We start from the raw sequence: 24,799 nt of genomic DNA, 5'->3' as shown, positions 1-24,799 counted from the left end.
TAAACACAACTGTCCTTTCAACAAAACAGCAGTGGACAAATTTAATACACTTACCACCACAAAAATACTTTTACTTATCTCTCATTATGGCCTATTAAATGTGCAATCAAATTTATAAGGATATTCCTTTTGAAATGATTCTCTGCAACTTAAGAATTCCTCCATCTAAAGGAATCAGGGTTCCTTGGAGAAATGGCTGATTACAGGGCTGGGGCTGAAAACTCACAAGATGAGCCTGGGTTGTTTTATAGTATCAAAAAGAAACTAAGTGCTTGAAAAATGAAGGGGAAATATTAAAAGGACACACAGGAGCCAGTTCAAAGGCCAAATATGGGACAATATGAGCATCAAAATAAATAATGCTAGTAAAAGATTATAATCTTATGAAATATAAGAATTCACACTGACTTAAATAGAGAAATACACACACAAAAAGAGAAAAGTAAACTTCCTACAGTAGAAAACCAACTTCATAAAGGTAGAAGAAATAGTGTAATTAGAAAGCCACCATTTGGCATCTACAAATAACAGATTCAGGCAAATATCATCAATAATGCTAACAGGGCTTCCCTGGTGGCGCAGTGGTTGAGAGTCCGCCTGCTGATGCAGGGGACACGGGTTCGTGCCCTGGTCTGGGAAGATCCCACATGCCGCGGAGCGGCTAGGCCGGTGAGCCATGGCCGCTGAGTCTGCGCGTCCGGAGCCTGTGCTTGGCAATGGGAGAGGCCACAACAGTGAGAGACCCACGTACCGCAAAAAAATAAAAAATAAAAAAAATAATGCTAACACTGGTGGGTGAAAAAGATATTTATCCTCTCAAAGTTATCTTATTAATTACGAAAGGTAAAACAGTAACTTCACAATGAAGAAATCCCACTGATGCCACCTTAACTAGTTATCACAGTGTCAGGAGTGGGACAAGCTGGTAGAGCATGCCTCCTAATACGACACATTGAGAAGAGTTCAGACTCTATTCTGTGGTATTACTACCAAAAGTACCACACCGGAGTCTAATCATGAGGAGACGTCAAACAACGCAGCTTACTTTACTCTTCAGAACTATCAATGTTATGAAATACCAAAAAACAAATAAAAAACCCCTAAAAACCTGTTGTAGACTAAAGGAGATAAAGAGATATGACAACTAAGTGCAAGACATGATCTTGCATTTTCTTTCTTTTGGGACAACTGGCATCTAAATAAAATCTGTAAATAATAGTACTGTACCGATGTCAAGTTTCTTTCTGGTTTGGGTAATTGTTCTGCAGTTATGTGAGGGAATTCCTTGTTTGTAGAAAACACAGAAAAACATGAAGGAAATGTCGTAAAATGTGGAGTTCTTAAGATTTTTCTTCCAAGTCCAAAATTATGCTCAAATCATTTTTTTAAAGTTTGATAAAGCAAATATGACAAAATGTTAAAGACTGGTGAGTCAAGTTAAAGGAAATGGGTAAATACTGTACTATTCTTTCAACTTCAGTTTGAAAATTTTCAAGAAATTGAGTTATGAAGATTGAATGAAATTAAACATAAACAAAGGCACAAATAGGAAGATATTATGTAAATACAAAAAAATACACTTTAGTTAAATGACACAGGAAAACAGACAAACCCAGGATACAAGACACATCATATAAGACAACTGACCTGGCCTTTTCAAATACCAATGTGCCTAACAATTCTACTCCAAGCTCTAAGACCCAAGAGAAATGAATACCTATGTCCACAAAAAAACTTGCACACAAAAGCTCACAGCAGTATTTATTCATTACAGTTAAAAAGTGAGAACAACCCAAATGTCCCTCAGCTGATGAATGGATAAACATGGTATATCCAAACAATTAAATATTATTCAGCCATAAAAAGGACTGAAGTTCTGGGCTTCCCTGGTGGCACGGTGGTTGAGAGTCCGCCTGCCGATGCAGGGGACGTGGGTTCGTGCCCGGTCCGGGAAGATCCCACGTGCCACGGAGTGGCTGGGCCGTGAGCCATGGCCGCTGAGCCTGCACGTCCAGAGCCTGTGCTCTGCAACGGGAGAGGCCACAACAGTGAGAGGCCCGCGTACCGCAAAAAAAAAAAAATTTTAAAGAAAAGTACTGAAGGTCTAATATATGATGTGAACCTCAAAAACATAAGTGAAATAAGCCAAACACCAAGGACCACTTATTTTAAGATTTCATTTATATGAAATGTCCAGATAAGCAAACCTATAGAGACAGATTAGTGGTTGCCTAGGGCTTGAGGGGTAGAGGTGGAAAGTGACTACTAACGGATGTGAGATTTGGGTGAGGGGGAGGGGATGGTGATGAAAATGTTCTAAAGTTGACTGTAGTGGTAGATGGACAATTGTGAATATACTAAAACCACTGAACTGTAAACTTTAAATCAATAGGTGAATGGCAAGGTATGTGAATTATATCTCAATAAGGAAGTTATTTAAAAACAAAACCAATGTGGTGAGCATGAAGATTTGAGGTCTAGAAAGACAAAACCAAAAGTAATATGTGAAACCTGTTTGGATTCTGGCTCAAAAAAGTAGCCATAGGGAATTAATTCCCTTGCAGCCCAGTGGTTAGGACTCTGTGCTTTCACTGCCTGGGCCCTGGGTTCAATCTCTGGTTGGGGAACTAAGATCCCACAAGATGCATGGTATGGCAAAACAGAAACACCCCAAGCAGCTATAAATAACATATGAATATGAACTATAGCTATTAGATACTATTAGGCAGGAACTGACAGTGATCTGCTTAGACATGACGACACGGGCGATCGATACCAGAGTAGTTTGGGGTGAACAGGCGTGGTGTCTCCAATCTATTTCCAGATAGTTCAATAACATAAACAAAACACACAAATAAAGCTAGTGTGGCAAAATTATGTAATCCAAACAATGAATATATACTAGTGTTTACCAGTAAACACTAATTTAGGATTTGACCAAGGTGCCAACCATTTAAAGCTATACCACTCCGTAATCATCACTACTTCACAAACTTTATGCATTATCTAGTTGCTAGACTGCAATAGTAGGTTACTGGTACTCTATGTTACTTATTCTTATTCATTGAAATCAATATTCAAAGACTAGTGAAAATAAACACATACTCACACTGTGCTTTTTATCTATTCTTTGATTAGTCTTCCTTAATTCACCAGATGGGGTCAGAGATGGTTTAAAATAAACAGTTCGATTTGCTGCTATGGAAACTGGTTTTGGGGTCACGAGTCTCTGAACAGGGGGGTGTTGAGAGTCCACCTTACAGACAGGCAGAAATCAAAAGACAAACTTTTATTTTCATGTATCAGCGATGTATATCTAAAAATTATTTGACAATAGCGAATGTAACCCAGAGACTATGAGTACTTCCTAGAGAAATACCCAGTAGGTGCAAACAAATACTAGGAGGAAAAACTGAAAGTAAAGAACCAAGGGTGTGTGTATTTATATTATTAATTTATGTATGTACTTATTTATTTAGACATATACCTACATATACACATATAATTTCAAAACAGTTTCACAGACTATTTTATTCTAGACTTAATGCCTTTTCACACACATGTGACACACACAAAATGGAAACTATTGCAGAGCCTTTTGAATAATCTAAGCTTTTACAGGATGAACTTCAAACATATGAACTGATTCATACATAAAACTGATAAACATACATACATGTTTATTCAAACATAAAACTGATTTTGCCACATTTTCCCCAAATTACTATCTACATTCTCTTCAGCTGTATTTTTTAACTAGCTATGAAAATATCTTAATTGCTAAAAAATGAGCAAATCTCTCTCCAAGTAAATTTTCTTCCATTTTTATTTAAAAACCAAATCAAAAGTCATACAATTTAAGTCTAATTAGTAAAGCACTGTGAAGAATTCCAAATCTTAAGATGAACTGGCTTCATTATCTAAGTACACAAGTGTTTTGTCAACATTCTTTTGGTACACTGAAACACACTAAAAATCCTGTTGGTATAAGACGCCTATAAAGCCAAGAGCTTCTACTCTGTCCAAAGACTGTAATACTATGAATACAGTCCTTTCACCCAGCAGCAGCTGTGAACAACATTGGTTTCCAGGGCAAAGCCTCTGTATAGTTACTATCTCTTCCCTAAATCCTCATCACAAATGTGCTGATCCTATAATTCAATGAACAAGTCTATTTTGTAGACTGTTCTGATTATAACCGTACAACCTGAACTACAATACTGTATTCTGGTCTTTATACTTCCTAGCACCCGTTACCAAAATTTTATTGATACTATACTCAACCATTAATAAAATTTTTATTGATGAGAACTTCTCTTATGGCACAATTTTTTAATTTTACGTCTTTTTAAGCAATCTGATATAAGTGAGTCTGAGAAAAGCAGCTAATGGCCTAAATTAATCCCATCACAGCAGCCAATAATGAATTCTCTCTTGCCTTATTACAAATGTCTGGGTACTACGGAAAACTGAGAAGCAATGCTATCCCAAGAAAAAACTCAATTAAGCTTTCAGAATTTCATAACAATAATTATAATTTACCAATATCTTGAATATAGTTACCACAATTAATTCAGAGATTTATGATAATTTTAATCAATTACTGCTGGGGGAACTTGGGGTCATAATAAATGCTTTCACAAGCAATGATCTGGGAATCTGCTTCCCCTGAAGGAAATTTAACTAGCCACAAGTATAACTGACAAAAAAGATACCTCTTTAACTCTAACTATCAAGCATTTTTTTCCCCCACAGTAACCTCCAAAGCTAATTTTAACCAAATAGAATACACTAAAAAAGGTTATCAATGTATAATCTATATTATATTTTTTATTAGCTCTGCGATCTTGGAACAGTACATTGGCTGACTGATGGAAGATATGCCAACTAGAAATCCCATCACACATAACAAATTTGACATAATGTTTATGAGGAAAATTTACAAAGATAACTATGTTCAATGAGGGCTTTAGTTCACTGAACTTCTAATTAATAAAAACGTCAAACTCCGTTCACTCTTATTTTCATTTATCAAAAGGTATAAAGACTGACAGGAATATATAAAATAGATAACTAATAAGAACCTGCTGTATAGCAAAGGGAACTCTACTCTATACTCTGTAATGGCCTATATGGGAAAAGAATCTAAAAAATGAGTGGACATATGTATAACTGATTCACTTTGCTATACACCTGAAACTAACAAAACACTGTAAATCACCTATACCCCCCAAAATTTTTAAAAATAAATAAAGTTAAAAAAAAAAGACTGCCAGGATACTGAAGATGGAAATGCCAAATAACCAAGAAATATTCACTGAGCATCTACTACATATACAGCATGTGGTAAGGCCCTCACAAGAGGTTACAATGTCCAAAAAAAAAATCTATTTTTTCAAACATGTTCCCTAATGACTATCAATTAAAGTCAATTTGTATATTTGCCAACTTAAAAATAAATATAGGGCTTCCCTAGTGGCGCAGTGGTTGAGAGTCTGCCTGCCGATGCAGGGGACACGGGTTCATGCCCCGGTCCGGGAAGATCCCACATGCTGCGGAGCAGCTAGGCCCGTGAGCCATGGCCGCTGAGCCTGCGCGTCTGGAGCCTGTGCTCTGCAATGGGAGAGGCCACAGCAGTGAGAGGCCCGCGTACCGCAAAAAATAAATAAATAAATACAACAAAACTGCCAATACCTTAAATAAATGCTAAAGAAGTCTTACCTTTTCCCTTCTGGTCTGAAAATCTGTGGTGGTATCTATCCCACTCCTATCAAGAGGCTGAAAAAATAAAACACTATTAGAATAGATGGAAAACTTTGAAAAAATATGACTCTCATCACCAATATATAAAAATATTATCTCCTAAAAAGATTTAAAAGTCAACTTACGGCATTCAGAGGAGAAGTAAAAACAGATGGAATTCTTTTTGCATCCTGTTAATGTTGAAATAACAAAATTAAGATTTTTCACTAAACTGAAATTCTGTTACAATTCTGAATTTGTGATTTAAAAATTTTACCACTAGAGGGCTTGACATCTTCTCTAAAGACTGCAATATCCTCCGAGCTGTTGAACTAGTCACACCACAGGATTGGGCGTTCAGTTGCTTAGCTTTCATCTGTCTTCTGACTGGTGCCTATAATGTAAACCTTGAGTTATTTGTTGGAACCGTAAACTCTGAAGCACACATTTCAGGAAATGAAAGTATTTACAAAATAGAATGAATGTGAGAAGTGAAACAGGATTAACTGTTAACAGCAACTTATCTCTGGGTGGTATCACTAAGCTCATGTTCAACGTTTTTTCTTTATGCCTTTACTGACCATTCAATCCTCTGAGAAATTACTTTTACCATCAGATAAAAATGACAAGATGGCACACGCTCCTCTAAAGACCCGTCAGCTACGTCAAATGTGAAGAATGAGACAACTGGTAAAAAGTTATCGTATCACCTGGATCAATTTATCCCTGATATTTAAATCGAAGAACACTAATGAGAACTGCATTAGTATTCATTATTTTTGGTATTAAACAACTTCTAACTATAGTAACGTCCCAGATAGCTCAACAAGGCTGTAAACTTTTACTGAAATGGAAATTAAAAATTTTAAACTGACTTATTTCTCAAACTTTAATATAAGAAAAATTTTAAATACTCAGGCTATTTCTTAACAACTGACTTTTAAATGTTCTTAAAATTGGAGTTAAGGAAAAATCCTTATAAAGAATAAACATGTACCCTTTAACACACATGCAGTGTTTACAAATTCTAATAGAAACACTTCCTTTTGTCATGAACGCATTATAACATTCCAATAGCCAAGTGACTACCACAGATGTAGTCTGGAAATGCTTAATATAAAAAAATATATATATGCTCACATTCAAAATATAACTCAGTTTCTATAAACAGCTCATAATATCTGAAAACTTGAATCATAATAACTACTTTAAATAAGTTTCTCTGATACCAATATTCATTTTATTTTCAGAGTAGCTGCAATATTCTACGTTAGTTTTATTAAGAACTTGGTGCACTGTTTAGGACTGCTGTTCAGGCCAGAGGCTTTGGCAAACATGAGGCAACATTAAAATCCTTGGGGAAAACATGACAGTCTGTCATTGGATTCTGCTGGTCACTGGACTCTCAGGGCCTCAATTCACAAATCAATAAAATGGAACTGAATTAGAGAATCTTTAATATACCTCCCAGCTCTAACACCCTAGGAAAGGAATAGGAAATAGATTTAACCCCAAATATCAATGATGAACAGTTGGAAGCTCATGCTGACAAGGATTCTAAGGGTATGTCAGGACTCAGCATTAAAAAGTACAGGATGTGATACAAGAAACAGAGGAGGAAATAGCAGAAATATACTCTGATTTGGACTATTCCATGAATCACAGGCATGCTTCATCTTATCTTCTAATACACGCTGAACTATTTTAACTGTAAAAATTTTGCGAAAAAGAGTAATATGATCCAGTTTAAGCTCTAGAAAAAACTCCCTGTTTAACTCCAACATCCAGTTAACACTTTAAATAACAAAATATTGCCCTTAATGAACAACACACTCAGAAGTAAGACTCATAATTACTGTCAATTACATATAGAAGCATCCTCTACTTAGGAAAGAAACTACTCTTAAGGACAAGACACAATCTTCATATATACTGGCTTTTGTGTCACTTCTATATCATGGATTGTCATCTTCAAATGGATCTCCCTCTCCAAAAGCCTACCAAAAGCCTACAGGCTTAAAGTATTATTACACCTCCATCTTTAAAAGGTCAAAACCTGTTATGTAAGCACCATGACAACATACACATGAAACTGGACTTTTATGATCAAGTAACTCTTGGGACAAAGCACAGAATGATGCAATTTACCTTAAATTGATGTTTTTCAAAAATTAATCAATTTCCAATTGTTCTGTTAATATATGTATGTAAATACAGCTGATTTTGTATGTTGACCTTTATTCTGTGACCTTGCTAAACTCATTTGTAAGTTCTGACAACTTTTTTTTGGCGTTTCTTAAGGTTTTCTATGTAGATAAGCACGTTGTCTATGAATAGGAGTCATTTTTACTTCTTCCTTTCTAGTCAGGGTGCCTTGTATTTCTGTATTCTTGCTTTGGCTAGGTCTTGCAACACAACACTGATCAGTAGCGGTGACAGCAGGCATCCTTGTTCTCTTCCTGATCTTAGGAAGAAAATACTAAGCTTTCACCATGAGTACGATGCTAGCCGAAGATTTTCCGTAGATAAAATTTATCAGGTTGAGTAGGTTCCCATCTATTCCTAGGTCACTGAAAATTTTTATCATGAATGGATGTTTGATTTTGTCAAATGTGTTTTATGTATCTGTGGAGACGTTCATTCAGTTTTTATTCTTTAGTTTGCTTCCATGATAGATCACATTAATTTTCAAATGTTGAGCCAACCTTGCATTCCCAGGATAAACCCCACTTGATCATAATGTAGTATCCTTTTTATATATACTGGGTGCAATTTGCAAATACCTGTTGAAAAGGCTTGTGTAGGTAATTCATGAGAAATACTGGTTTGTAGAGTTCTTGTAATGTCTTTGTCTGGTTTAATATCAGGGTAATGTTGGCCTCATAAATGTGTTGGGAAGTATGCCTTCCTATTGTATGGAAATGTTTGTATAAAATTGGTATTTTTTTTTCTTAAATGTTTGGTAGAATTTGCCAGGGAAGCTATCTGGGCTTGAAGTTTTCTTTGGTGGAAAGTACTTTAACTATGAATTCAATTTACTGCATAGACTATTCGGGCTATTTATTGTTGACTAATACCAAATAACATAAAATACTTAGGTATACATCCAACAAAATATGTGTAAGGTCTGCGTGATGAATACTACAAAACACTGATGAAAGAAATAAAAAGACCTATATAATGGAGAGACATACTGTGTTCACTGATTGGAAGACTCAATTTTGTTAAGATGTATATTCTCCTCAAATTGATCTTTAGATTCAATGTAATCACAATCAGAATCCCAGCAGATTTGTGGAAACTGATAAGGTAATTCTAAAATTATGAAAAAGTAAAGGAACTAGGAAAGCCAAAACAATCTTGGCGGGGGAAGGGGGGTTTGGAAAACTCAGATTACTTGATTTCAAAACTTAATATAAAGATAAGAATATAAGAATATATAAGAATCAAGACAAAAGGATAGTGTTGACAAAAGATATATATATATATATATATATATATATGTATATATATATGCACTCGCACACACACACACACATCAATAGAAAAGAACAGAAAGTCCAGAAATAGAGCCACCTATATGGTCAATTGATTTTCATAAAAGGTGCAAAGGCAATTCAATGGAGAAAGTACAGTCTTATCAACAGGACCAGAAAAAATGAAAACCCGTATGTTAAAAAAATGAATCTTGATCCACACCTCATACCACACACAAACATTTTACCTCAAAATGAATCACAGATCTTAATTAAAACCTAAAATTATAAAGCTTCTAAAAGAGAACAGAAGAAAGTCTGTGACCTTGGGTTAGGCAAAAATTTCTTAGATATGATACCAAAAGCATGAACCATAAAAGGAAGAAAAAACAATATGCTGAATGTCATCAAAAGTAAAAACTTCTCTTGACAAGGTATTGTTCAGACAAGCCAGAGAATGGGAGAAAATATTTGCAAAACATATATCTAATAAAGGACTTAAATCTTGAATAATGAACTCTCAAAACTCACTAGTAAGAAAAAAATTTTTTTTTAAATGGGCAAAAGGGACAGACAAAATAGGTGAAGGGGATTAATCGGTGTACACTTCAGCTATACAATAAATAAGTCACAGGGATGTAATGTACACACGGTGAATATAGTCAGTAATTAATATTTTAACAACTTTGCATGGTGATGGATGGTAACTGGTCTTAATGCAGTTGTTTCATAATGTATAAAAATATCAAATCACTATGTTGCACATCTAAACCTAATATTCTAAATTAATTATAACTCAGTGAAAAATGTTTATAGATTTTTTTTTAATGGGCAGTAAGATTTGAACAGGTACTTCACCTAAGATATATTGATGGTAAATAAGCACATGAAAAGATGCCCAACATCATTAGTCATTAGGGAAACGCAAAACCACAGTGAGTTGGGAGTTATCACTACATGCCTATTAGAATGCCTGAAATAAACAAAACACTGATGATAACAAGTGCTGACCAGAACACACTTATGATACTGGTGAGAATGCAAAGTGGTAGCAGCCACTTTGGAAAACACTTTCATGGTTTATTATAAAATTAATGTATATTTACCATCTGACTCAGCAGTCCAACTTCTAGGTATTTATCCAAGAGAAATGAAAATTAATGTTTATAGCAGCTTTATTCACAATGGACAAAAATTAGAAACAACCCAAGCATCCTTTCACTGGTGAGCAGATAAACAATAACTCAGCAATAAAAAGGAACTAACTATTGATATATGCAAATACAGAGACTGATCTTAAATACACTATGCTAAGCAGAATAAGCCACATTCAGAAAACTACGCAGTATGTGATTAAATTTATGACATCCTGGGAAAAAACAAAACTACAGGGAAAGAAAACAGATCAGTGGTTGCCAAGAGGTAGAAGTAGGAAGAAGGGCTGACTAGAGATACACAAGGTAATATTCTGGGGTGATGGAAATGTTTATTCAGTATTTTGATTGCAGAAGTGGTTACTCAACTGTATGTGTTTAGTTAAAATTCAAATACCGTGGAAAGGGTAAATTTTACTACGTGTAAATTATACCTCAATTTTTTAAAAAAGGAATTAATCATCATGCTTCCTAAAACACACACACACACACACACACACACACGGACTTCCCTGGTGGTGCAGTGGTTAAGGATCTGCCTGCTAATGCAGGCAACACAGGTTTGAGCCCTGGTCTGGGAAGATCCCACATGCCACGGAGCATCTAAGCCCATGTGCCACAACTACAGAGCCTGCACTCTAGAGCCTGCGAGTCACAACTACTGAGCCCGCGTGCCTAGAGCCCATGCTCCGCAACAAGAGAAGCTACCGCAGTGGGAAGCCCGCGCACCGCAACGAAGAGTAGCCCCCACTCGCCGCAACTAGAGAAAGCCCACGCTCAGCAACAAAGACCAAACGCAGCCAAAAAATACATAAATTAAAAAAAAAGAATCCACCTGCCAAGGCGGCAGACACAGGTTCGATCCCTGGCTGGGGAAGATCCCACATGCCACAGAGCACCTAGGCCCGTGCGCCACAACTACTGAGTCTGCGCTCTAGAGCCCGCAAGCCACAACTACTGAGCCTGCATTCCACAACTACAGAAACCCGCGCACTCTAGGGCCCACATGCCACAATTACTGAGCCCGCGTGATGCAACTACTGAAGCCCGTGCACCTAGAACCCGTGTTCCGCAACAGGAGAAGCCCACATACCACAACTAGAGAAAGCCCGTGTGCAGCAACAAAAACCCAACACAGCCATAAATAAATCAATGAACAAATGAATGAGTGAATGAATGAAGAAATAAATCACAAATAATGTATAAAATGTTCCCTTAGGTCTCAAATAATATTAATATAGCCCCTAAATGAAAAGAATGTAATCCAGAGTTCTATCATTTCACTAAAGAATAACTAAACCAAAACTCTATTTGAGTGCCAAGTTACTTATTGATTATAAAAAAAAAAAAAAAAAAGGGTTACAAATCCTCCTCCCTTTCAAACCAACCTGATAGGGTGTGTTTTGTAGTTTAGACTGTCTTACAGCAGCTGCTGCCCCACCATATGTCGTTTTTCCAGGGTAAAAAGGAGAATCTCCAAGCTGACTTGTTTTAAGAACTGAAGAATTCCCAAGTGACTGCACAAAAACATAATGATAAATTATAAGCAATAAACACTCAAAACTAATGTGGTTAAATCAAATCAAATTAGTACTCACAGGAGAAAGTGTTCCAAAGACAGACAAGTTGAATGCTGGTTTTTTTGAGCTGGTGGTGGTGTGCTGTGAGAGTGAATGAGAACGTTCAGCCTCTGGGGACCACAGAGGTGGCACTGAAGTGTTCTTTGAAACAGCTATATCTGAAACAAAAATATGCAATGCATAGTAATGCCACTGATTACAAGGCCTATATTTTTATAAATTGAAAATGACAACCAAATTAGAAAAAATTATCCCATGAAATTTATTTTTACTACCAAAATTATATACTACCAAATGCCAAGAATACCTTTATCAGAAGCTCTTGAAGAAAAACCACTGGTGGTTGAGATGTTATCATCATCATGCTGAGAGGTAGAATCTTTAATTTCCTTTACGAGGGAAAATCCAGAACTGCCAATTGGGAATGCCGAAGATGTGGAGGGCTGACAGTGTAACGCAGGAGATTCCAACATGGAGAGACTCAGATGGCTCCGATGAAGAGAAGGCCTTGTTAATACATCTGGATAATTTGAAGCAGTACTAGTTGTTGAGGGTTCTTAAAAGAAAAGCATTAATATTATGAATACTCAACTTAGAAAAAGCAATACACTGTCAAAACAAAACAGTGTTTGTTTCAAGAAAATATACTGTATAATATAGCTTCAATTAAAAACACTGAAGCCTCCCATAAGCCCAATTTAAGATATTCTTTAGCCAAAGTTTCAACTAACTGAAATTTACCTAACCTAGTGTCAAAATATACTTCATTATCAAATACACTTCTAAAAGTACAAAGTTCTTGATTTCCCTTGAATTGGTATTATAAAACATGCTCAATAAGAAAGAGAAAAAACAATAAAATCTGCTCATGGAAAAATAAAAGCGAAGAAGCTATATAAGAAAGTCATAGAGTGGCCATATTGACATCTGGCAAACTCCTGCTTGAATCCCCGAGAAGCCGAGGCGCGTGGTGTTGGCTTCCAAGTTGGAAAGGCCCTAGGAAGAGAAGGTTGTCCACGTCACAGAGGGGTACAGCTTCCACCCGTTTGACTTCACAGTGGGCAGGAGCATTCTAGAGTCGTTGCCGACTCTAGAAAGTTGCCGCCGTGACGTCCCGAGGAGCAGGGAAGGAAGAATTAGGAAGGGACGTTTGAGCCTGCGCAGGGGCCACGTTTTACCTTTTCCCGTCCAGTTCTCTTTAGGGTGAGGTTCTTCTTGGTAAAGCAGGCCTTAAATTCCGGGTGGAACCTGCCGAGAACTGCAAGTTGAAGGGCGGCGGTTCACCGAGTTTTGCCGAATTAATACGAGGCCTTTTCTCTTGTGATTAAAAGTCAGGCAGCCTTGGGTTCAAGTTTTAAACCCTGTCACCTATGAGCTGTGCCATCTTAGTTGTATTCTTTAATGTCGAAGTCTCCGTTTCCAAAATTGACTTCACTCAGTAGTAAGGTAAAATGCTTAGCTCCAGTGCTTGGCATTTGGTATGCCTTATTACTCACACCACAGGTCATACATTTCCAAAGCAACTACCTAAAAAGGTGTACTTGTTTTAAAAACTGGCGTAGTGTTCCTACACGCGACAATTAGGTAAAGAAAAATTATGAGGATTCATATATTCATAATTATATTGAATGCAGAACCCTGTTGAGGCATCAGGGGCACAAAAATGAATGAGGCATGACCCTCACGTTAGCAGAACTCATAGGCTACAGAGTCTAACCCTTATAGCCGCAACTTTAATTTGAATACTCACTCTCAACCCCCTTCCACTTCAAGAGTAGCCCAGTCTTGAAAACAGAAGGAGAAATCAGTCTGATAGAGTAGAAACTGCCCCTCCTAGGAGACTTGCCTAAGGGAATATTTTACTGGCAGACGACAGGCTCTTCCAGTTAATCTCCACCAAAGCCTGCACTGTGGGCCCCTCACTAATGCTATGCCAATGAGGAATAAGAAATCATAGCTTTAGTTTGCTCTCTGGGTCAGGGCAGGCTGTTTAGCATAAAGTCCTTTGGCTTCAACAAACTTAGCTAAGCAAAACTACTCAGAGATCCTTGCCTTGAGCTTAAGTAGGCACATTCACACAGGTTTTACCCAGAAATAATATAAAACTAGGATTTGCATCTTTCCCCTGCTCCCTTCCAAATTAACTTTTATCTGCAGTATTTGCAAGAACATCATTACTACAGCTACCAAGTTCCCAGCCACTTTCTCTATTCATAATATAGTTAGCAATCCCATTTTCAGGAATTTAAAGTCCAAAAATAATTTAAAGTTGGGGTTGAGGGGCCCACGTACATATGGAATCACAATAATAGCTTTCAGTTATTGAATACATACTATGTGCTAAACATTGTGCTATCTGCTTTACTTCTTTGACTCTCACAAAATCCTGTCAGTTAGCTGTGGTCAGTTGTTTATAGATGAGTCACAGAGAATTTTAGTATCTTGATAAGCTTGGTATACAGCTAAAGATGCACTGAGGTGAGATTTCAATCTAGGTGTCTTTTTCTCCCAAGTCTTAGCTGTTAATCACGGGGTAGAGAAGGATGAGGAAATCCATTTCTTCATGTTTAAGTTACCAGTGTAATAAATTGGCAAATCAGTCTAAAAGTTTTTTTCAAAAAAAAAATAATTTTTTCCCAGTTATAAGCCATATACATATCTATTAATATATAAGAACTATTATCCAAAAAATTAACTGTAATACTCATTTTCTATTACTTAGCACTTTCTTTTGTTTATATGAACTACATTTGAAAACATTTCACTTCTTTAAAATAAATATATCATTCAACTTCCTGCTAAAAAAAAAAAAAAGTCATAAAACAAAAAGGTAAGTCCATCCCTCCAGAAACAACCCCTATTAAATTTGTATATCCTCTAATGGAATACTATTCAGTCAATAAAAAAGAATGAAATTTTGCCATTTTGCATCAACATGGATGGACATGGAGAGTATTAGAAACTATTATGCTTAGTGAAATAAGTCAGCAAATGGCAAACAGTGTATGATATCACTTACATGAGGAATCTAAAAAACAGAACAAACTAATGAATATTACAAAAAAGAAACAGACTCACAAATACAGAGAACAAACTAATAGTTACCAGTGGAGAGAGAGAGAAGTGGGTGGGCACCAGACGGGGGTAGGGATAGTAAGAGATACAAACTACTACATATAAAATGTATAAGCTACAAGGACATATTTATTGTACAGCACAGGGAATACAAGCAATATTTTACAATAACAATAAAGGGAGAATAACCTTTAAAAACTGTGAATCACTATGTTGTACATCTGAAACATAATACTGTAAATCAATTATATCTCAAAAAAATTTGTACATCCTCTCAGACATTCTATATGCATACACACATTTTCCCTAATCACATAATCATGCTTATGCATTATGTTCTGTGACTTGTTTTTTTCATTTATCATATAATTTTGTCTCCATATACAGAGCACATTCCATGTGAAGACCACATTCTATTTTATCAGACTGATTTAGCATAATTATTTATGTAATTGTTTCTCAATATTCTATCAAACATACAAGCACTTATACTTGCAGACTTTGTATTCTTTTTGGATAAATCCATGGTTCTTTAAATATGTAAGAGAAACATGAGGAGAAATTATTTAAGAAATATGCCTAAGTGACCCACAAAAAATCTGACTCTAAGTCTGAAATTGGGCCCATAAAGCAGCCTAAGTAGTGCAAGGTATCCTGAGAATCAATGGATAAACAATAATTTGTGGAACTGCCCTGTCATACTGGATCAGAGTACATGCTCACTTTTGCTTATGAGAGATACTGTGGATCCAAAGGTTTTCTGTTAAGCTATACTGCATAAATAGTAAATGACAATGTATATTTCCCCCATGCTCTCCAATACTGGATAATAATAACCTTTTCTGATTTCTGTCAATCTACTGTGTCCAGTGGCATCATTACTATCTGCATTTATTTAAATGACATATTGAGCACCCTTCCCTATTCACTGGTCATTTATATTTCTTCTGTTAACTGCTCATTGATAAACTATAAGTATATACTAATATTTTATTATCTTGCTAATAAAGTTAGTCCAATCTAGTTTCTTTTTGATCAGTAAGATTAGTGTGACATGATCTGAAATATCACAACTAATTTTTTTCACTGTTGGTTGAAACCATTATTTTTTTGATGGTGTCCTTTGTAATATAGAAAATAATACGTATTTTAACAGAGACTTCTACCATTCCAAGACTGAAAAATAAAAAATTTTACTCTCTTCTTTTTGGCAGTATTGCTTTTATTTCAATATAAGGTTTAATCTTGACTCCATATGGAATCAGTTATGATGAAGTAGTGAGGGAATGATTTAGCTTCATTGTTTTCCAAATGGCTAGTCTGTTTATATTCTAAAATAATCTTCTTGGGCTTCCCTGGTGGCGCAGTGGTTGAGAGTCCGCCTGCCGATGCAGGGGACACGGGTTTGTGCCCTGGTCCGGGAAGATCCCACATGCCGCGGAGAGGCTGGGCCTGTGAGCCATGGCCGCTGAGCCTGCACGTCCGGAGCCTGTGCTCCACAACGGGAGAGGCCACAACAGTGAGAGGCCCGCGTACCGCAAATAAAATAAAATAAAATAAAATAAAATAAAATAATCTTAAGTAAGCCATCTTTTCCTCACTGATCGAGAAGCCACCACTACCACATAGTAAATTCTAAGAGGCCTTCCCCAACGATATATATCTATACCAGTACCATAATGTTTTAAATCCTATACCTTTATAACACATTTAATGCTTGTAAAAGTTACTCTGACTTACATCACATTTCCCTTGCTCTTTTTCAGGATTTCTCTATTCATTTTCTGGTGTATTTTTAAGAACTTTAGAATCATTTGTCAAGTTTCCAAAAGACTCTCTTCCAGTTAGGCTGGAATAAGTGGGGCCCTAGACTAGCCCTTCTTACTGTAAATAACTATAAAAGTGGACAATATACATGAGGTAGTAATTTTCAGACAACAGAAGACGGACAAGGAAAACTCACAGTGAGCCCTATCGCTACCCAGCTGTCTAGGAACATTTCCAGACCTGGCAGAGAGAGGTGGAGTCAAAGCAAAATACAGTAGGCAGAAATCAGAATTAAGGGCATTGAACAGTAGAAAACTACACAGAAAGGGGCCTCCAGAAGTCTACACAGGAGTGTCCAGAGCGTGGACGGGCTATACATACACAGAGCAAGACCACCTAAGGCTTACCAAACAGCAGCTGCTATGAAATTGAGAAAACAGCTACTAGAAGGTTGATCAGTGCTAGGGGAAAAAAGCAGTGCTGAGGACAGTGAAGTTCCAAGACTGCCAGAATTTAGAGGTCCCATAAACACCTCCTTAAATAACCCTGGCATTCAGCTGAGATACCAGAAGAGCTTTCCCTTGAGACTAAGGGCCATGTCCTAGAACAAGACCTGCTGTAGTAAACCCATCTAAAAAGCCACAGAGGAGACAGAGTTTGGAGGCTAAATCCTGTCACTTTAGGGGACTTAACACACACCTTAGATTTTCCACAGATGGACATTAATAAAACATAGAACTATGTTAAGAGTTCAAAATGATCATTCAGTAACAACTGCTTGCTGAAACAAGAATCAATACTTCTCAGAGGAAGACAACAGAACCCAGAATCTCCACCCATATTCTACAAAATAATTTAGTCAAAAATCACTTGAAAAATCACATTTTAAAAAATGCTTCTATTGTTTCACTATGACACATGATTTCTGGTCTGTGGATGACTGACATATTAAGCAGTGGTTTCCATATTACAAGTAGAAATAAAGAACAATAGATTTTTAAGTTTTAACAAATGCCTATTTAGTATCTACCTGAAAGAAACAATTTACAACCTCATTTCACCTATTAACATGCTACACTATATTAATAATTCCCTAATGATTAATGATTCCTTGCATCCCTACATTAACTGTCCCCAATGAGTAAGAAGAGTCTGCTGTTCTTTACTGTGGTGCTTGACTGTATTTGCTACTTGAAATTACTCTGTAATCTTCTTCTATGTATCAATACTATCTTTCTAAAAGTTTGTCTTCAAAAATATTTACCAGCTTAAGCAATGCAAAACAATTCTGGATTATTTAGTTTCCAAGTGCTATTATATTAAAAAAAAAGTGCAGACAAAAACACTCAAATAAGACTAGAAGGAAACATCAACATAACAAAAGCCATATATATGAAAAACTAACAGCTAACATCATACCTAATGGTGAAAGACTGATTTTCCTCCAAGACCAGGAATAAGATAAGAATGCCTGCGTTCCCCACTTCTATTTAACACAGGATTGGAAACTCTAGCTAGAGTAATAAGGCAAGAAAAAGAAACTAAATTCATCCAAATTGGAAGGGAAGAAGTAAAATTATGTTTTCAAATGATATATCTTATACGCAGAAATCCCTAAATATTCCACCAAAAAAAAGTGTTAGAATAAACAAATTCGGCAAAGTAGCAGAATACAAAATCAACATACAAAAATCAGTTTTGTTTCTATACACTAACAATGAACAATCTAAAAAGTAAATAAAGAAAATGAGTCCATTATTAATAGCTTCAAAAAGAATAAAACACTTAGGAATTAACTAAGGAAGGAAGTGAAAGACTTGCATGATGAAAACTATAAAACATCGCTGAAAGAAATTTAAGATGTAAATAAATGGAAAGACATCCCATGTTCTTAGGTTGGAAGACCTAATGTTGTTAAAATGTAAATACTACCCAAAGTGATCTGCAGATTCAATGCAATTCCTTTAAAAAAAACCAATGACTTTTTTTGGACAAAATAGAAAAATCCATTCTAAAGTTCCTATGGAATCTCAAGGGACCACTTATAACCAAGATAATCTTGAAGAAGAACAACACTGGAGATCTCACACTTCCTGATTTCAAAAACTTATTACAAAACAGTAATCAAAAGTATGCTGCTGGCATACAGACAGACAGGTAGACCAACGGAAAAGAATAGAGAACCCAGAAATAAACCCTTGCATACATGGTCAAATGATCCTTGATACAGTGCCAAGACCAGTCAATGAATGGGGAAAGGACAGTCTCTTCCACAAATAATTTTGGGAAAACTGGATACCCACAGGCAAAAGGAGGAAACTGGACCCTTATCTTACACTATATACAAAAATAAACCCAAACTGTTTTAAAGACCTAACGTAAGACCCAAAACTATAAAACTGATAGGAAAAAAAACAGAGAAAAGCTTCAAGACATTAGTCTTGGCAGTGATTTCTTAGATATGACAGGCAACAAAAGAAGAAAGACATGTGGGACTATATAAAACTTAAAAACTTTTGTGCACTAAGACACAATCAAGAGTAAAAAGGCAACTTACAGAATGGTAGAAAATGTTTGAAAATCATATATATGATAAGGGGTTAATATCTAGAACACACAAAGAACTCCTACAACTCAACAACAACAAATCAAATAACCTGATTAAAAACTGGGCAAAGGACTTGAACAGACATTTCTCCAAAGATGCTATACAAACAACCAAAAGCATATGAAAAGATGCTCAGCATCACTAATCATCAGAAAAATGCAAATCAAAACCACAATGAGATACCACTTCACACTCATAAGGACAGCTACTATCAGAAAAAAAGAAAGTAATGTTGGCATGGATGTGGAGAAGCTAGAAACCTTGTGCACTGTTGAGAGGAAATGTAAAATGGATGCGGCCACTGTGGAAAACAGTATGGTGGTTCCTCAAAAAATTAAAAATAGAATTACCGTATGACCCAGCAATTCCAATTCTGGGTATATATCCAAAAGAACTCAAAGCAGAGTCTCAGAGAGATGTGTACAACCATGTTCCTAACAGCATTATTCACAAGAGCCAAAGGTGGAAGTAACGTTAAGTGTCCATCAACAGATGAATGAATAAATAAATGTGGTGAATACATACAGTGAATATTCTTCAGCCTTAAAAAGGAAATAAATTCTGATATATGCTACAATAATGTGAATGAACTTTGAAGACATTCTGCTAAGTGAAATAAGTCAGTCACAAAAGATTACTGTATGATTCTACTCATATGAGGTACGTAGTCAAAGTCACAGAGAAACTACAATGGTGTTTGCCAGGGGCTTGCGGGGAGGGGGAATGGGGAATTAGAATTTAATGTATATGTAATAATTTCTTATCAAGCTTGCTCAAGTTAAGACAGAAACTGGCTGGAGCTTCGAAATCTGCTGGTATTGGCATTTAAACCTATTGGCAGCTAAAGATGATCATATTTCAATTTCTCTGCAGTCAGGATTCATACACATACAGGCTGAATTGTTTCTTAGAGTATTAAGTATTCTAATTTTGTAGTATGTTATATCCTAAAAGTGCTGTTCACTTACCCATTCTCTCATCCCTACAGCAGTTTATCCTATAGGATAAAAGTGATAGGACAACTTTCTAGATATTGGCAGACATTTAGTAATCTAGTATATACAGAAGCTATAGAGAAAAAAGAAATCTAGTATGATATACTTCTACTGGAAGGTATGCTGCTAATAGCAATGCCAGTTTTTTATACTTACAGAGCTTCCTTAACCTCCAAATCAGGCCCAATGAAGGACGCATTTTGGGATAATAAGACTAAATAAGGCCACATCATCTACAGATTCACATCAGCCATAAATGCCCAGTTTCTAAGAGTACACCTATGATCACATAGTATCAATCAGCCAATGTGGTCTACAACTTCAATCTACTGCTGACTAGCATATTAGATATGCCATCGTGGGGCTCTCAGAGGCCTGAACTCTTACTGAATCAATAAAAATCTAACAGGTACATTATTTGAGGTTCTCCTCACTGATCCATTTCATTACCCTAGCAGAAGAAATCTAGACACCTAATGGCTCACCATCATTAAGACAGTCAATACAAGGAGGTACATATAAGCACACAGCTGCAGACAACAGATCTGAAAGGGGCCACAGATTCTATAACTGTCATACTGCACTGTGCTATTTGAAGAATGTCCTATACTCTCCAGCTCCAGTTACTATTAATACAAAAGTTACAGTGGTAAAATTACTATTTAGTAAACAACCCTCAGGACTGTTATATCTAAATTATTTTAAGCTTTTGATAATTTTACACTACTTTAAGAGCAAGTATATCTTAAGTTGTTTTTCTGGGGGGGTTTTTTGGGTTTTTTTTTTTTTGCGGTACGCGGGCCTCTCACTGTTGTGGCCTCTCCCATTGTGGAGCACAGGCTCCGGACGCACAGGCTCAGCAGCCATGGCTCATGGGCCCAGCCGCTCCGCAGCATGTGGGATCTTCCCCGACCGGGACACGAACCTGTGTCCCCTGAATCGGCAGGCAGACTCTGAACCACTGTGCCACCAAGGAAGCCCTCTAAGTTGTTTTGAGAATGCATTGTCAAATTTAAGAGCAATGTTTCACAGAGTAAACATAAACTGATTTGCTACATCTAGTAAGATCTATAGTCATCATACTGGGGAGTTATCAATGGTACTGTAGTCACACATTACGTGACTGCAACTATTGAATAAATACTTTGAGAAAGATGGAGGCAGACTGTGTGAAGAGAACTGCCTGGAACTTACAGATTTTACGATAGGAGCAGGAGTCAGCTCTTAGACAAGACAGAGGGAAAATGCCATCAAGTTTTTGAAGTTAATATCAGAAAGCTGTTCACAATTTGCTTCTAAATAATCAGGGGAGTTAGACTGAGAAGGTAGGTGAATAGATGTGGGAATAAAGAAAACAAAGTCAGCCAAAAGCTGGTTGTCTTTGAAGCTGGGTAACAGGTACATGGAGGTTCTACTATCCTCCTTACTTTTGTAGTTTGAAAATGTCCACAATAATTTAAATTTAGAAGTTATTCACAAAGGCGTGTGTAATATACACGTAACAGAAAAGCTACCTTACAAACCTAATAATATAATGAATAAAATCCAAGTTGGAATTAACCTTGGCAGACCATTGAATTCCATAATTTCAATGAAAATACAAACAGAAAAGAACTTTACAGATATAAAATGAGAAACGCCATTAATCTCACACCTGAATTAAATTCTTCAAGTTAGTTAATCCCCACAAGCATACTCATTAGGGTGCAAAAGAAGGCTTCAGTCACTGTAGATATACGCTGCTGCACACTAAAAGTCTCCAGTCAAAAGAAAGAAGGAAGCTGTGGTCCCATTTGATGTCCAGAAAAGAGAACAATATAGAAGCAGTCACCTTAGAGATCTAACAAATAAAACCTCAAGATGGTTGGTGGTAATATATTAGAAAGAAATCTTGAAGAGCACAGATATTAAAACTCCCTAAGTTACTCTAATAAAAATAAGCAAGGATTTGAAGACTAAGCCAAACTGAATATCACTAAGAAAACTTAGATTTGCCATTTCTCCCAAATAAGAATCACTCTTTCAGCCCATTTCACCCTCACTAGTTTTCCCTTATAAGCAAATCAGGCAGGAAAATAAGTTACTGAGTATACCAAAATTAATAGGCACATCCACATCAATTATTTAGGCAAGACAAGATTTCAGAGTTCAAAAAATTTTTTATAATTATAAGTAAAACATGTAGTGAAAGAAAAAAAATATAAACTGAAAGAAACATATACTTGAGGGATAAAGTGGACTTCATCAAAATTTAAAATTTTGTGCTTCAAAGGGCACCATCAAGAAGCCAGAATAGGAGAAAATACTTGCAAATCATATACAGGTAAGGGCTTATATCCAGAATATGTGAAGACCTCTTTCAATTCAACTCAAACTGGCACTGTTCATAATACCCAAAAAGTAGAAACAACACAAATGTCCATCAGCGGATGAATGGATAAATAAAATATAGTTTCTCCATTCCACGAGCTATTACCTGGCAATAAAAAGGAAGTTCTGATACATGCTATGACATGGATGAACCCTGAAGACATTATGCTAAGTGAAAGAAGCCAGTTACAAAAGACCACATATTTTATGATTCCATTTATATGAAATGTCCAGTATACAGATTGCTGGTTGCCTAGGGCTGGAGGGGTAGGGATGGGGAGTGACTACTAATGGGTATAGGATTTTGAGGTGATGGGGAGGGAAGGATGGTGATTAAAATGTTCTAAAATTGACTGTGGTGACTGAACAACTCTGTATATACTAAAACCCACTGAACTATACAATTTAAATGGGTGAGTCCTATTGTTATGTGAAGTACATCTCACTAAAGCTGTAAAAAATAAAGTGAAATGACAAAGTAATATTCCCAAATACGTCACATTCATGGGTTACACTGAAGCTATTTAAGACTTGTAAACCCCACAAAAACACCATAAATGGATCCAAAAAAGCATTTAAAATGCAGGGTCACTCAGTGGTAAGATTAATGAAGTGGCCCAGCTGCGCTAGCTGCAGAGGACTGGAGACAACTGCAGTGACACCATACCCAAGTCCGTGTGCTGGGGGAAGCACTGCCACGCTGCTCCTTCAGTGCCACGACCTACTCAAAGGGCTTCACCTTTACTTTTTTCAAAACCATTTCTATGGGTACAGAGGAGAACAAAGATTATCTTGACCAAAGCCACATGACTAACAATTGGTGGTATGAAAATTCAAACCCAAAGTCTAACAGCAGAGCTTGCACTCTCAACTGATACAGTATTTCAGCCTCCCTTAATAAACAACAAAGATGATAAATAAAAAAGATTTCTAATTTGAAGGTGATCATCACCCTCCTCCAACATCGTTTCTGTACTACACAATTAGATTTACCATAGCCAGGTAACATATTTTAAATTAAGGCATGAAAACCTATCATTCACAACAAAATATCCACATTCTGTTTACCTTCTGTATTACTGACTGTTGGCTCAGGAGTGATTCTCCCATCATGCATGTTAGGGTTCTCCTCATCAGCATATATTATACGGTCATCTTCCCTATTTTCCGGCCACTGTGCCATCTCTCTTGTGTCTGCTGAGCAGCTACATACATCTTCACTCTTGTGGAAGTATCTTTGTAGCCATCCTGGCACAATGTTCTTAACAGATTCTGTAACCCTGCTGAGAATGCCCTGTTGGCGGGAAAACATGTAAGGCAGTTTTAGAAATTTATCTTTTAAATAAGTACCTATTTACAGAAAGCCAAACCAAGCAAAACACAACTGTTTCCAACAAAGTTTCCTAAACTTCAGTTACGTGAGTTAATGTTGACGTAATGTATTTTACGAATTCTATACTTTATGAAATTCCTACTTTTTCTTTCTTTCATATGCATATGTCCATGAGCCAATAATTGTCCCAAATGGCCATATTATTCTAATCTTTAAAAAGCTCCCACAGGTCTTCAACTAAGCAATATAAATTTTAGATTTAGTAATAAGATATGCACTAAAATGTTATAATCCCAGACAAAAGGCATCCATCTTGATCCCAGCATATTAAAAGAAGCAATAAATACCTTCAACAGCTTCCTCAAATATTTTATTGCACATTCTTTAAGAACAAAAATTTAGACAAATAAAAATTAGAATTTTTTTAAAAGGCAATAAGACAACTAATCCAACATAAACTCAAGAAATAATCTAAGATTTTTTTTTGATGGTAAAATTTTGTTATATCAAATGTTGCCTGAAAACCAAGAATTTTATTACAGTAACTTTTAAAGAGAGAAAAAGATGTGGTATAAAAACTACCAGCATTATTAACATTCATCATAGAACAGACACTGTTCTCAGCAGTTTAAACATATTATTCAATTTAATCCTCACAATAATTTTATGAAATTGGTTTTAACCGTGCCACTTTACAGA

The 24,799-nt window shown here is 36.3% G+C and overlaps 1 protein-coding gene across 1 annotated transcript in view; it reads right to left on the bottom strand.

Annotated features, from left to right (window-relative positions):
- NUP153 (nucleoporin 153) overlaps positions 1–24,799 on the bottom strand; it is an 80,258-nt gene that overhangs the window by 34,217 nt on the left and 21,242 nt on the right. The window contains exons 2-9 of the mRNA XM_081247788.1: positions 23,836–24,061; positions 12,260–12,508; positions 11,971–12,110; positions 11,761–11,889; positions 6,020–6,136; positions 5,889–5,933; positions 5,722–5,778; positions 3,110–3,256 (exon numbers count right to left, since the gene is read on the bottom strand). Coding sequence (XP_081103914.1) covers positions 3,110–3,256; positions 5,722–5,778; positions 5,889–5,933; positions 6,020–6,136; positions 11,761–11,889; positions 11,971–12,110; positions 12,260–12,508; positions 23,836–24,061 — 1,110 coding nt within the window. The remainder of the gene's footprint in view (positions 1–3,109; positions 3,257–5,721; positions 5,779–5,888; positions 5,934–6,019; positions 6,137–11,760; positions 11,890–11,970; positions 12,111–12,259; positions 12,509–23,835; positions 24,062–24,799) is intronic.

The sequence above is a fragment of the Mesoplodon bidens genome (assembly GCF_964165515.1).
Source record: "Mesoplodon bidens genome assembly, chromosome: 10".
NCBI classification, from domain to species: domain Eukaryota; kingdom Metazoa; phylum Chordata; class Mammalia; order Artiodactyla; family Ziphiidae; genus Mesoplodon; species Mesoplodon bidens.
This window is presented reverse-complemented; position numbering and strand designations above follow the sequence as displayed.